Source organism: Aphis gossypii, chromosome 1 (assembly GCF_020184175.1).
Source record: "Aphis gossypii isolate Hap1 chromosome 1, ASM2018417v2, whole genome shotgun sequence".
Classification (NCBI taxonomy): Eukaryota; Metazoa; Arthropoda; class Insecta; order Hemiptera; family Aphididae; genus Aphis; species Aphis gossypii.
The window spans coordinates 71,225,083-71,241,759 of record NC_065530.1 but is presented as its reverse complement, the minus strand read 5'-3'; the positions used below and the strand labels follow the sequence as shown (position 1 = coordinate 71,241,759).

Genomic DNA, 16,677 nt, shown 5'->3' with positions numbered 1-16,677 from the left:
GCAATTAATAATTGATGTACAAATTACAAGATATAATCTGCTCACTATATAAGTTATATTAACTATTGGTCTTAGTAAATAAATAAAAAAAAAAAAAAATATTGGAAATAGTTATTCTTTGATACATTACACTTTACATAAACTAAACAAAAAATACAATACGTACAAATATAAAACAACCTTTTATTTTTCAATTTAAATATCATTAACAAATATTTTAGTTCTTTATAGTTGTGCATAAATAAAAAGGATAATGATAATACATTCATGGTGATACACGTGTTTGAACTATAATGCCTAAATATAACATAAAGAAATAACATAATTTCTATTATATTACCATATAAACAATTTTTGATTGAATTAAAGTTTTTATTTATTAATTATTATTGACTACCTAATCCAGAAAATAATTAATTAATAATAGATATTATAAGATTTTTTGTTTATTATTTCGGCTTCGAAACTCTATAAAGTAAAAGTTTAAATTTGCACGAGCAAATTCTGTTCTACCTTCAGCATAAATTAAAACTTTGAATTTCCAATAATTTTCCCACCATTTTTCTGTTGGAAAACTAAACACTGACCCAAATTTTTCAGCATCAAGTGTCATGTTGTGGAATTTGTAATCACCCTATAAATTTAAAATAACCGAGAATTAATTGATATTATTTAAATTTTATAAAAAATTTATTTGAAATAATGAAATATTATGTAATTGAAAATACTAACATTTTAAGTTACCTATATAATAATATAATTAGTTATTATCAAGATAATTTGCATTTACCGTTTTTTTGATACTAATTAAAAACACCAATACTGATATAAGTTTAGAATATAATTTTACACAATAAAATTATTTGACAAATCATTATGTAGGTATACACTAGTGCCATTCGATATGGTCAATGTATACGTATAATATACAATAGTACAATACTATCTTAATTTGAAATGTTATTTATATAAAATGAAAAAAACTTGGTTATTAAACAAAATAGATACTTTTCTAATACACCTTTTTAATTATTAAATTTCTTCATAAAAACAAAGATTTCAGATATATCTAATATAACATGAACTATAGCCTATATTATTATTAAAAATAATAAATAGTTTGAAATAAAACATTATGTAATTTCAGTAAATTAAATATCTCTCATAAATTAAAATCAATTCATTTTTAAAGTAATCTGAATGAAATTGTGCAATGTGTTCTACCTGTAGTATATTATTGTTAAGTATGATAGTTAATTTTATATAACACTTACAAATATAGGACATTTTATCGAATTGGTGTTTGATGTCCTAGCGTCACTAAATTGTGTAAGAAATTGTATTTTTGGACAAGCGTCATGAATATCATACGACACAACACTGATACAATCAATATAATGCATTTTACATTTAGACACAGTAAAAGTTGCCTAGAATTTGAAAAAAAAAGATTAGATAACATATGCATTAATAAACAATTTAAGATGAGTACCTATATTAATACTTATATTAAAATTATCCCACTTTCCATCAGTAATAAACTACATTTTATACATATTATAAGCAACGGTATGTCTCGTGATTGTATGACTATGTAAAGTGATTGGAGTAAATCATCTGAAATATCCAACTTTCTAAATATAACAACTTTAAATCGTTTTAAAACAATTATTGTATAATTATATAGTTTTTGAAGCCACGTGTATTGATTATAAAATTAAGTTGCAATACTTTGGTATTTCTTTAATTTAAAAAAACAACGATAATTTAGCAAATTTTTGATAAAAAAAAAAAACACTATTTTTCTTTCTCAGAAATGAGTTAAACTAGACGCACCAATGGGAAAGATACTTAACCCGTGTTTGCAGTTTAAGTACGACAGAGTACTAATACGCGTCAATTTGTATTTTGTTTTGTATATGGCTTAATATTTAGTTATTAACTATTTCTATGATTGATATACCACTAAATATAAGTCTGTAATTATCGTTACTCTACATATTTTAATATAAATTATATACGTGTTGTGATCGAGAAGCAAATAGTTACAGTTTATTAAACTTATTATGTTTTGTTGAGATGAATAACTTTACTCATTTCTTAATCAGTATGAAAACCAATATTATCATATTCCTTAAATATCAAACAACACTACATCTATTTACTTAATGAGAAGTAACTTAAATTTATAGAAAGAGTACACAATGGACTGATAGTATACTAAGAGAGATGATTCCAAAACGTAACATAAACAAAATAATTATTTAAACATAATAATTGATTTTATATTTTTCAACTTTAAGAGTAAAATATATTTACTTGCCTCCATTTGAGAAAGACTTTTGTGAATGATAGCATGGATAAATATCGATTGTTTATCATGGAACTGTTTAAATGTGGCTTCCTCGATGGTTGCAATCGTTTCGTTTGAGCTGACAACCTCTAATACGGTAAAGCGTACTTCACGTTTCAAAGATGACAAAATCGTTAACGAGTCCTGATATTATAAAATATATAAGTATAATAGTTTTTAGTCGAGTTAAAATTATTAACGATGCAATAACTTACTATTAGATGAATCAAAATTAATACTACGTACAAATAGATGAATACAAAATAAATAAAGTTCATTTTCTTGAATTAAATAAACTTGGCTTGTAAATTAAATTAAAAATATTTAGGAAAATTCTCATTACAATTGTAACAGTAAAACTGAAACATGTAATTTAAATCATTTTAGCTATATTATATTTATACACCATTCCTAGGTAATTTTATTATTTTTATCGTTGTTTTTGATCTAAACATTCTGAATGCATCTCAATGATAAACATCGCAAAGTTAGATATTGTATTTATAAAATTATTTTCAGTAGGTATTGTTCATAAAATACTTGATCATATCAATTATTTAAAATTCTTTTGATTTAAATACAAATATAGGATTTTTATATTAAAATAAAATGAAACTTTTCATATTCATTAATGAACAATGAATTAATTGTACAACAATGTTGACAATAGCAAATATCAGCAATGTCAAATAAATAATAATACGTATTAAAGCAAAATCTGTATACATTTATGTATAGTTTTATTAGATCATAGACCACTGATTATATTATTTAAAGGATCACAAAGTGTCGATATAAACATGGTAAAAAGTGATAAGAGTTAGTCAGTTAGTGCCATTTCGTCAATAACACATATACGAGTATGAACCTGAGCTAAAATTATGTCTTAAAACTTATGTAGGACGTGTCCTTATTTGAATTCTTTACACAGCTACATACATAATACTTGCGTATTACTATTTATTTATTTATTTATTATTATTTAAAGCATATACTATTTAATATTTTATAATGTATTTATATTTTTAGCCATAAAGTGCATTTATTATGTATCTTATACTTGTATTATTGTATATAGTATAAATACAAAAATTATTTACTTTTACTTTAAGTATTTAAATTACGTATGTAAAATACATTTTGCATCCAATAAGGCGATAATGCATATTATGTTTATGATTTAAGTACCATGACTAAAATCAATTAAGATTAATAATAGTATTTACTAGTTTAAGTTTTAGATTCTGAATGGAATGATGAATGTATTGGTTTTATAATGATGTGTGTATTTTTATATTTTATTTTTGTTTCATGTCTGGAAATAATAATTTACCAAATGCTTTTAAGTTAAATTAAAAATTACTATGTAATTAAATTGTTTTTACCAAAGACAATAATAATATTCATATTATTATACATTCAACAAATATCTCGTGCGTTCTCCACCGGTCGCCACGATAACAAACAAATAGTGTTTAAATGCGTAAAAAAATTCCAAACCACTTGTGGGTCTGTCTAGAAGTCAACGATGCAAAGAGACATGCAACTAAATAATTTCTCTAAGGGCTAATTCCTCCTCTCTTCTCGTTTTGTTTGGAGTCAGTGACCAGTGCTACTAGAGAGCTAAATTAGAAGAGTGACCTTTTTTCACATTTGTATTAAGTATTACTGTGTTAGACGTATATCAAACAATTATCTTCTTTTATGTAAATGTAATCTCCAACAAAAACCTAACGGTGAAAAAAGGCCAAGTTCTAAACTGCTTCCTCCCAAAAATGTTGGTCTATCAAAGTAGTGAAATCTACATTGTGGCCAAGTATGCTATTTTTTAATTCATAACCTCACTGCACTCCTACATAAAAGAGCAACACTCCTCTTTTATTTATATTGTTTACACTTAGCTAGTTTCTGAATGAGACATAAACTAGACTTGGCCGCAATGTAGATACCACTACTAAATTTGCTGTTTTTTTTGAGAGAGAGAAAAATTCTAAACCTTTTTCTTTTTTCTGAGTTCTCTTCTCCCCATCACCCACGTAAGTCTTAAGTGAGTATATTCGATAATGATGTTTTATCCTTCATTCATAAACTGGCCAAGTGTTGAACAATACAAATAAAAGAGGAGTGTTGCTTTTTAATGTAGGAGTGCAGCAAGGTTATGAATTAAAAAATAGCAAACTTGGCCACAACGTAGATTTCACAACTTAGATAGGCCAACATTTTTGGGAGGGAGCAGTTTAGAACTTGGCCTTTTTTCACCGTTTGGTTTTTGCTGGAAATATCATTTATTTTTGCGGGCTTCAGCATCGTGAACGAAGTGTTTTTTTTTTGGGGGGGGGGATTACGATACGGTCGTGGCTATTTCGGTAACTCCTTCTTTGTATTATACAAAATAATGATAATGCAGATATAATAATTCCATTCAATTCATAAAAGTATACAATTTTTCATCAATTTTTTCTTATTACGTAAAATTTTCGTCCGTAAATCGACGAATATTATTAACATATCATGTACTTAAATAATTATATTATATTTTTTATTTGAATAAATTAAATTTAACATTATAATGATTTATTAATATATATATATATATATAAATCAACAACAAACAATTTCTTATTAGGTACATACCATATTGATATTGTAACACTACTTGAAAGAAAACATTTATGCTCGCCGAGTGCCACTTCACACGTTTAGAAAAAAACTCTCTAAAGCAATATTAATTTTGAAAAAATTTAAATTTTTAGAATTTTTCCTTTAGTTACACTGTAAAACCTACCTTTGTGCCAAGTTTCACGTTTCTACCTTTACGAGAAGTTTCTTATAATTTTGATGATGAGTGAGTGAGTGAATGAATCAGTCAGTCAGTAACAATATTCCAAATTTTGACATCCTCTCATTTTGGAATGACACAATATTAAGGGCTCATATTCTTATAACGTCTTAAGCTACTTACTCAGCGTCTTAACCTATCTGTCGTTTAATCACTGTAGAGTTCGCTTTGGTCACCCGTACCGGCCTTTTATGTGTCGACCGTGGTAGCAACCTAGCGTTTTATCGTTCACCAATCTGCAATTGCATTGTACCAGCACGGTGAGGCGTTCATAGATAATGGCTGACATCGTGATTTTTAGCATTTCGAGTTTGTATAATTTAAATTGTTTTAAGGTAGATGATGGATGATTAATAAATTGAATTAATGTTTAATACCTAATGTGAAAATTAAAAAAAACCCGTTTACCATTATACATGTTGCCAATCATTAAAAACCAATGCATTAAAAATACACACATAAAATAATTCACGAAATAGCACGTTTACTTAAAGAAAATGTATAGATATATCAAAAATATGTATTAACAACTTATATTATTATTTCATATAGGTACACGTAATATTGAATAACATGTTCACGAGTGGTTATAACATAATTCAGTAATGCAATAATCAAAACGATATAAATGAAAATTTAATAGTTGTTACATCATATTTTTCTGTTGTTTTCGATTTCGACTTATATACTGTATAAAGTGAAGGTCGATGTTCGTATTATCAAATTCTACTTTCTTTGAATAGTAAATTAAAACTTTAAATTCCCCAATAATATTTCTATTATTTTCCAGTTGGATACTGGAAAATACTTAACACAATTCTAAACTTAACCACCTCAATCGTTATGTTTTTGTAAGTATATTCACTTAAAAATCAATAAATAAAAACTGTAATAATATTTTAATAATTAATAAGTATAAAAATATTTAAAAATGTCTACAAATATACAAACGTGTTTATTACTTACACGGATTTTAAAATGTTTTGCATGTATACTACTATATGAAAAAGTAGCATTAGCTTAAAAATATTAGTTTATATGAACATTTAAAACCGTTTCACTAGATTTGTTTTTAAATTGAAAATCAAACACATAAAATATTGAAATAAACCAAGTATAACAAAGTTATACTTATTTTATGAAACTACCAAATATTTTATTTTAATATTAATATACTTATTCAATCTAAATAGCCTTGTATTAGTAATTGTGACTTATGATTATAATATATACAGTTTAATTTATCAGATTCCTGAAAACATGCAATATTCCATGGGTTTATTGAATAACAATAATACATTTTTATATTTTTATACAATACAATATATTATAATAAATTATATTCAAAATTATATGTATTGTATATCATATTTTTTTAAATGATTAATATCGTAATTTATAAAAATATAATAATATGTATTTATTTTTATGTGATACGTATAATATTTACATGATGTTAAATTATATGTATAATTCACATGATTTTGTTTTCTTTATTTACTTATATTTTACACAATTCTTAATTAAATACATTAATTTTTTTTTTTTTTGTATAGATGAAAAAAGTTTTACTTACTATATTATTATCTAGACTTATTGATAAATAATGCATCTTATAGTTACATATAAGCTTCAATATTCTGTCATTTAAACCAATAAAAAAAAAAAGAAAAATATATAATTTATTTATTATAAACTACTAATTTTTAGATGCATTTGTGCTGGCAAGTAATAGATTAACTCTAATAGTCTTGCAATCAACCTTGTTTGAGTCAACAAGATTTAGATCATAATAATGAGATTCAAATTAATTTACTTCTCTATATAGTTAATTTAATATGTAAGTATGCAATTTTAGTTGCCTATAATATAGACTCTATAAACTGTGTCTGATGGAAGTTAATTCCATTTAACATAATATAATATAACTAAATACTATAAAGTAATATTATTACATTACTCAATTAACACTTAATCATTTATATTTAGTTTTTATTTGTGATTATAAAATTCAGCAATTTTTACAACTCTGAATGAAAACAAATATTAGATAAGAACTCATAAGTCAAAATAACAAAGTAGTATTTCAACCACAATCCGTACAATTTTTAATTAGATGTTTTAATGTTAAAAACAGATTTTAAGTCATTTAATCATTTGCTAAGTTTGAAAAAAGGTTTTATTTTAATATTTCAAAAACTTTTCATGAAAAATAAAAAAAATTTAAATTTATTTAAAATTAAACCACATAAAAATATTTTTACATTTATTGATACTTCTATTAAAAAACAAATATTTAAACTATATTCAGACAAACGTTAAAACACAGTAAACTGTTAATGATATAAACTCTGTTTTCAGATTTTAATCTATCAAACCCAAACCCATCTCTACAGTTTCGTCGTTCGACTTCAATATATAATTTTAAACTTTTAACTGACATAAAAAAAGTAATATGATAATATAATATGTTCATAATTACCTATGTCTACAGAAGTGTATTTCCATGTACTCCGATTAATCTGAATGATTCATTCAACAAGCGGGGATTAGATTTACAAACACTAATATCAAGTTATTTATAGGTAATTATTACAATTACCAAAATAGAAAAATACCATCATATTGATTTGCCTATACTTTTCTCCTTAAATCACAACTAATTGTAGTCTTGTAACTAAAAATGTAAAAATACTGAGATATTGAGCTTAAAAAAAAGAATATTTTGATTAATATATTTACTTATTTTAAATAAGTAAATAAAATCTTGAATCAATAAAATGTATTCATGGATTTTATTGATGAAGAATATATTTCATAATACTATTCAATAAATATCTGAAATTCTCCGACTATATTACTATAACCATAGTAGTAAAAGATATTTTTTTTTTTTTGCAAATTTTCAAATTCTACATACACGAAGAAATTTTGATGATTATGAAAAATTTTAAATATAATATTTATTAGACATTTTAATTATAATAAAATTTTAGACTAAATTAATAACTAAAACTTTTCTAAAATGTACTAATTTTTTTCAATATTTATGTTACAAATTTTTAATTTTTTAGTTTAGTTTATTTCATTAAATACAAATATCATAATTTAAAAATGTATTTCATACAAATGTTTTACTTGAATACTTATTATTGAATTAATAATTTAACAATAATTCAAGAAATTGTATGAAATCATATAAGTATACAATCAACTTAATTTTAGGGATACTGTAATTTTCATTTAAAAAGTTTTCTGTTATGCAATAACAGTATTTATAAAAAAAAAAAATTAGTTCTCTTGTTTACGTAATTATTATTATTTTATCACACACACTAAATCTATATTAAGTGATTAATTTACATTTTCCTATATAAATGTATTTTTCATAATAAATTATAGAATAAAACTATTTATTATACCTTCAATATATATATATTTTCCATATGAATTTATATCATATACAATATCACCGGAGCATTATATTTTAAACATCCAATATTAATCAAAAATACAACTAATTTAGATGGATCTTAACACAAATTAAAAACTAATACTTTTTTTATTATTCAAATAAATAAATGTTTAAAATATTATTTCACTGTAAATCTGTTATTATTATAACTTTATCAAAAGTTGACTGAAATTTTTAAATTTAAAAAACATATGCTACATACAACATCGGAGAATTTTTTTGCGTATAAATTAAATATTATGCCTATTTACTTTGAAGAAAACCACTAAATCGTTATATTGGTTTAAAGTGCAACATACCTATTAACTTTACTAAACATATGTTTTTAAAATTAACTATATATAATATATTATATAATATTACCTATATAAAGACGTCGAGGACGTCGTGATTTTTTCTTTTATATTTTTATTTCTATACTGAAAATAACTAATAAGACATACTTACATTATCGCATCACGTTTTGCAACAATAATAAAAGTGTTTCGTCTGACACGTCTGTCTTTCCGTTTTGGTGTCCACTACAACATTATTTATTTAATATATTATATTATATTGTTTACGTGTATTTTATTATAATATATATATATATTTACAATGTCCAGCTACTAACCTTGACATGAATACCGGAAAATCCAAAAAGAAAAACGGAGAAGCAAATTACCTTTACTTTCACCCGTGAGGCGTCAATCTGGTCCCGACGACGATGATTGCGCAACGGCCTCTAGATGGGGTATGGTCCGTTGAACGTAACTGCCGCCACAGCCGAGATTGTTGTCGCTGTTACATACCTCCGATACAATTTTGACGTTAAACCCTGTCCGACTGTTATTGTTTAAAGATAAAAAAAAATAATAATAACAATAAAAAAAAAATGGCCAATTTGATGCTGTAACCGCCGACACAATATTGCAAAACCAATAATCCCGATGGATACGTCTCGTCAAAAATTTCCCAAACAATATCTTCAAACGTACGAGCAGTTCGTGTAGCAGCAACGATGTGTGGTTTTGAATCTGTTCCTCACTGTCCTTCATCACCACACACCCACATAAATTCAATAACAATAATAATAATTCGATTTTGAGTATAAATTTAAGAAGACGTTAATAATTATTATATACTGCGTGCAACAGAGTATAAGCCGAACGCCATGTTCGAACACAACTAATAACCAAACAAATGACGATATCCGATTTCGTTAGTACCATTAGAATTATATTATTTTACTTGAAACGTTTTTATTCCTCACTTTCAGAGAATATATTGTATCGTAAAAAAAAAATAAAATAAAAAAGCGGTTAATTTGTTGAGAACAATTCTATGAGATATTCCGATTTCGTCACAGCTTGCGAATTACAGATGAGTCGGTCCAAAAATATAATATAATATTAAACAAAACAATAAAACAATCGAATAGCCGTAAATTGTGACTTATTGTTGTTTTAAAGCCCACTAGAAAGAGAAATTTCACATTTCCGGATAGCTGGGAAAAATCTATAGAAAACTCATATTGGCTGGTCACTACCACGTTAACAGCTATTTATAATATTGATGTGCACACCCACCATATTCACCATAAACGTTTCACTGTTTCAGTCATAAGAAGGTAGTGATGCTATTAAATGTAGTTGGTGCAATTACTGCAATACAAGGACTATCTGTCCAATTTAAAAAATAAAATACCAAGTAAACTTTGTCTTTCATTTACGTTGCTGTGCTGTGCTTTGATTGTATTATTTTGTTTATTTGTAGATGTTTTTTTTGATATGGTGGATATTGATCATCGATTGTATGGTGGAATTCAAAACCGTTTATGGGTAGGTGTCTTATACAATAAATTTACTAAAATACATTTAATATAAATAAATAATTATATTATAATAATAAACACATTACCTATAAAACATAGATAAATATTTTTTTTTAATACTAAAGTTTTGTATTGCTCTCTTGTTGGATCGATTTTAGAATATTCATTTGTTATTTGGAATCCTAAGCAAAAAAGTTTAGTGCACAAAATTAAAAAAAATCAGCGTTGTTTATTGAAATTTCTTTGAAATTTCTCTCTCATGTCTTTAAGCTGTATAAAATTAATATGGGTTTGGAAGTTATAGCTAGGGAAATTGGATTAAAATCGTTAAGTTCCAAACAATTATTTAATAATGTATCTTTTATTTAAAAGGTCTATTAATCTGCTCGAGTTCTTAAAAAACTGCATATTTAAGTAGACATTTTTAATATAGAAAGTAATGCTCCCTTTTTTGTAATCGTTTTTTTTTCAAGAACACTTAAACAGACAATATAACATAAATCCACTTAAACTAATAATTCAATTTCCTTTGAAACTAAACCTCAGTGGATATCAAACGTAGCTAATACCTAGCAAAACGTCGAATAACCAAAACCGGAATATTAAGAATAATATATTAGTACCGCCCTGCAATTAACAATATTTACGTTATGACGTAGGTCATTCATTCGATTATGATGATGCTATCGTTTTTTAAACATATAAAAAGTCGCCATTTATTGCATATTAAAATATTATAGGTATACACATTAAAATCGACCAATCATAATGAAACTTAATAGTGGCTTATAATATATATATATCATTGAACTTTCAGAAACGAACGGGTGATAATAACGGTGCCGGTGCACATAAAAAAAATGCACCATACGAAAATGATTTACAAGATCATCGAAAAGCCCGTTCTCGCGGAACCGGTCACTACGCCGTCCTCGGGTCAAGTCGGTTACCGCGAGGAGTCCGCGACGGCCGGCGCTCCTCGCGGTACGCGCGGTGACGAGAACCAAACGGTAGCGACGACTTTCAGATACCACGACCGCGGTCGTCAAGGGCCAGCAGCCGCCGAACATCGCGGTCGTGGTCTTGACGGAGACCACCGTCCGCACGGCCGTTTGCGCGAGGGCGATCCCTCCTCCGCGAAATGGTCAAGTGCACACGGTACTCGCGTCGAAGGCGGTCGGCACAAGCACAACTACGGAAACGCCGCCGTCGTCGACCACGGACCGCGTTACCACGTGTGGCACGGTAAGCAGACCGGCGGCGAGAGCGTTAAGCACGCCAACGGTGATCACAAGCGCGGCCACCCCGTCGAAGCGGTGCACGGCCACTTTGGCGGCGTGTTGCGCGTGGCCGGCGACCACGAGCACGGTGGCGTGCGCTTCGGTCACCTCAAGCCGGCGCACCTCGGAGACCACTGGCACTTTGCGGACCATCAGCACGCGCACTTTGGCGATCACAAGCACGGGAATTTCGGCGACCACAAACACGGGAATTTCGACGGTCATTCGGGCCGTCAAAACGTCGACCACTTTGGCGGCCACAGGCTCGAGCACTTTGGCGGTTCTGGGCGCGGAAACTTCGGAAGTCCGTGGCGAGCGCAAGACGCGTCCGACGCGGGTTTCCGAGGCGGACTGCAAAACCAACGAGGCCGACCGACCGTCCTGCCGGGATCGCACTGGCCCGGGGACGTCTCCGAGTTTGGTGGCACCGGAACCGACGGTGCGCGCGATCAACCAGGCCACAGCGCGGCCGGCCCGGACGCCGCTCATCGTGAACTCGGCGAGTATGGATTTCCAAAGTTGCTGCACGATCACCTGCAATTCAGTAACCCGGTTTACGGTCACCATCACGGAGCGGGTGGTTATCAAGTACAGGAAAACGTAGCAGACTTCAACGGAATAAATTCGATTGCCGTCCCGCCCCCACATCCTGCCGCCGCCGCTCAGTCGTTCCATGCCGGCCACAACTATCCTTCCCCAGCGCCCAGCACCGGTGGTAGTAACCCCGTGGACGGGATGCAGTCAGTTTTCTCCATCCCTTCGCCGCCGACCGTCAACAACGTTTACTACACGCTCGATCCCGTCGTGCCTTACGACGACACGACACTACGATCGCACCGCGAAACCGTTCAGAACGGATTGTAAAATTAAGCTTAGGTACCGAAGGTGTTTGCTCGTTCTAACGTATTCGCGCACTGTTTACTAGCTTTTTAGTGCTTTTTCTATACCTATTTTCTGCGAAAATAATTCAATAATAAAGAAAACAAAAAATAAAATGCTTATATTTTATCTGAATTCTAGGTGTGATGATGTTATAAGCTTTGCGATCCTCGCCACCGATGACCATCTCTATACTGACTGTTATTTTTATTTTTATTATACAAAGATAAACTTCAAAAGATACATTGATATAATATACTAACAACGATAAAATTTATCAATTTATCAAAAGAAAAATAGATTAATAATATAGATTGTCGTTAAAAAAAAAAAAATTAAACCCAACATTTTACTATTTTTTTACTGGGTAGGTATGTAACTTTGTTTCTACAAAATTATAAACTTTGATTAAGATAATGATTTTCGTATTAATCTAATATCATAATCTAAGCAGTTAAATTATCACCTAGAATAAGAATACTGTGCCCTTGTCATTTTCATTCAATTTATAAGTATATGTACGATAAAACGGCACAGTAGACATCTGGTGTTTGCGCATTAAGAGCCGCTAAGAACATCTTTTTTATATACCTGTATAAATAAATCAAGAGTTTATGTGGCGATTCCTGTAGCTGTCATGCATTAAGTTTATATTGGTGAAGAGGAATTAGGTACTTATAGATTATAGGAATTACAGTATTATGGTTATAACCTATGTAGTTTCCAATATTAGTAATCAAGACACGTTGTTAATATTTTAACTTCATTTACCGTAACATAATATTAATATTACATTATATTGTATTGGAAATGTAAGCATAAAAAGGTTTTTCAACATGAAACTGTTCGGAAGTTAAAAATTGTTTTTTTTTTTTGGTTTTGTATTAAAGTTAATAATTATTATAATACAATGATATGACCTTGACAAGTAGACCAATGTAAGCCATCAATAATCTAGCATGAAATCGATAATATTTATACGCGCACCTGTTTAACGGCGTGACAAAACGTCTAGTGCAATATTTGCGTTAACAATTAAGAGTAGATGTATAGTTAGTCTGAGTTGCAGAAAATGCTTTAATTTCGGAGGTCAAACACATAAATATTTCGTAATTAAACACTGGACAATATTACTGAAATATAAAATAAAAATTTCTGATATAACAATAATTATTATTTTTTAAAATTTTCTACTACCAATAATAATATAATATGTTGTATAATATATAATATGTACACTGCCGCGTATTATTATACAATAATATTATGTCTATAGTGATACAAAATTATTACTTTTGGCGTAGGTACTGTGTTGTTATTATTATTATTATTATTGTACAGGTATAATATACAAGAATAAAACAAAAATTTGTCACGGCAAAAGAAGTCGTTTTTCTCGAAATGTATTTGTATGCGTATGTATTTTTTTCTAAAGAAACAATTCATACACTAACAACGAAGCAAATATAATTATATGAACACTATTTTGTAATAAATCGAAGAAATACACGAGGTCAATAGAATTTTCTGATGGAAGTGTAGAGAAAGTACAAATGGTGCAATATGTAGGTGATCTTTATTATAAATGTCTCTTACTCGCGTGTTCTTCTTTCCGAGAATCTTCAAGTAAGTAAGCTACAATTTTAAACCCCAACGTGAACAAAACATAAAATATTATTATAGTTTTAACGCTGTCATAGTATCATACACGAAAAGAACATATTTCAGTAACGCAAAAGCAAAAGGTTATTGAAAATTATAAAAAAAAATCAATTTAAAAATATATATATTAAGATAAATAATAACAAAAATATTATGTGTGTGATATTTTTAAATTCAATAATCTTTAATTAAAGGAAACTCATTTTAATGTGAATTTTAATATAATATGTAAATGTACACTCTTTCATAATATTTCGGTATTCGATACTTTCGATTACATATTTTTACAGAATAAACAAATGTTGATACAAAAAAAAATGTTTTATAATAAAAATATACGTTTTCATATTATTGTTATTATTAAACAAATAAAATAAAAAACACAAAATAATATATTTTTACTTACAACAAACTTTTTATAATTTAATTATTTATTAAATTATAAGTCAATACTGTTATCATATATTTTATAATTTATATGCCATTAATAAAAGCAAAAAAATGTATTGAAAATTTAAAAACCTATAAAATATAGTAAAAAGAGACTGGATAGGTCGTTAGGATACTCGTTTGGCTTCACTCGTGCAAGACAGTGCGTTGTATTATTATTGCTTAGATAAGAATTTGTATTGCATTTTGTACTGTTAATAATACTGCATTACGATTTTAATGTAAAATTACAATGAATTATAATTTTGAAATATCTTTACTTAAAAAATTATAAACTAACAGTGGTTCAATGACCTATTCGGTTCTCCGTGCATATTTATTCTCTTAGTTACCTACCCACCAGCTAGATCAGGTTAAATTAACCATGAAAGGAATACGGATAATTATTAATCAATTGCAAAAATAAAATGAATAAAAATGTATATAGGTTAGAGTTATCAAGAACAAGATACAATTATATAGATATCAAACTGAAATTTCAAAGAAAAGCACGAAATAGATTTATGTATTAAAATTGTATATAAATAATATAAATTACATTTTATTCTACCAAAAACAAAAGCATGTCAATTCTCAGATGAAACTTTATATACCTAAGTTTGTTTAATGAGAATCAAACAATATAATAAATTATATTTTTAATCATTATTAATTTGTATTAAAAAAAAAACAATAATAAACATCAAGACCTATCAATTTACAATACGTTGTGAGAATATTTTATAATACGTGTTACTCATTCTTTTATTTTAGATTTTAAATTAATCAATAAATTTATATGTTTTACAATGAACTACATGTTTTTTATGCCTGACACTCTGAAGTCACCTTCAAAAAAACTTAAATATAAACTTTTAAAGAAGTTTATGGAAGTAAATTGAATCTAGTAATAGATACCAACTAGAGTTGGTATATTTCAAAATCTTCGGGGAGGGGGGAAATACAAAAACAGAAAAATTAAATACAAAAACCTGATCAAATTGAAATTGTTTTTTTTTTCTTTTGATAAAATATTTAATTTTTATCAAAAAGCTTGATTAATGATCATGTATACAAAGTTACGAACTTGAATGTTTAGGTACCAATTACATATAATTAATATTAATATTAATATATATTATATGTATACACATTGAAATTTTCTTTTAAACCTATTCAGACCGTCTTACTACACGTTGGTATTGACTTAAAAATTATAAGTTAATACCTAACAAATGTAATAGAAGAGTTAAATGAGTAATACAATTAAATATCTTTAAAAGTATAAATGGCGATACGCCGTCTCTACGACTCAGAATTGCTTTTTGTGGCCTTCTCAAGAACAAAGTACCTACATTGGGAAATTAAATAAATGTTTTATTATATTTTTAATAAAATAATAGATAAGAAATTTATTTTCTGTAATTGTATTAGTATACCTATTTATTAAAGATTTGGGTCAAAACCTTATCTGATTTATATGTTATTTAAAATTTAAGTTCTCTTGCTAGTATTTTCTAAAATTATTGTGCATACTTGTATGAACCGTGTTGTAACTATATACGTAATAAACAATACAATTAATAACCAATACCCTATATACTTGATAATCCTGTAAGAATCGATCTTGCAGAATATTTATCATCAAAATGTCTGTAAAAAATTTCCTATAGCGCATTGACTATCAATATCACGCCGAGGATGATTTTGTACATAAAAAAAAAAAAAAAATATTATAAAATTTAAAAATGACAAAAACACCATATGATATTATGTTACTTCGAACGGTATCCTACCACTGCAGTAGTCATGCCATGGACCGTCGTGTGATGTAAGCAATAACAGGCGTCTTTGATAGATCATCCCCTCTAGACCTTTAAACGAACCGGAACAAAATTGCCTACATAAAACAGCACGCGCTACCGTACGACACGTCTATTATTACTG

At 28.0% G+C, this 16,677-nt stretch overlaps 2 protein-coding genes across 2 annotated transcripts; one reads left to right on the top strand and one right to left on the bottom strand.

The window, feature by feature from the left end:
• Window positions 1-242: 242 nt before the first annotated feature.
• Window positions 243-2,785, bottom strand: LOC114127119 (uncharacterized). Its single transcript, XM_027991257.2, has 4 exons — window positions 2,569-2,785; window positions 2,324-2,497; window positions 1,275-1,430; window positions 243-634 (listed from the first exon to the last, which is right to left on the bottom strand). Exons 1-4 carry the CDS (start codon window positions 2,629-2,631, stop codon window positions 431-433), a joined length of 597 nt encoding a protein of 198 aa, XP_027847058.1. The 5' UTR covers window positions 2,632-2,785; the 3' UTR covers window positions 243-430.
• A 7,130-nt stretch (window positions 2,786-9,915) lies between these two features.
• On the top strand, window positions 9,916-13,092 carry LOC114127114 (uncharacterized). The gene is made up of 2 exons (XM_027991252.2): window positions 9,916-10,487; window positions 11,298-13,092. The coding sequence occupies exons 1-2, from the start codon at window positions 10,423-10,425 to the stop codon at window positions 12,622-12,624; spliced, it is 1,392 nt and encodes a 463-aa protein (XP_027847053.1). The 5' UTR covers window positions 9,916-10,422; the 3' UTR covers window positions 12,625-13,092.
• Window positions 13,093-16,677: the final 3,585 nt, after the last annotated feature.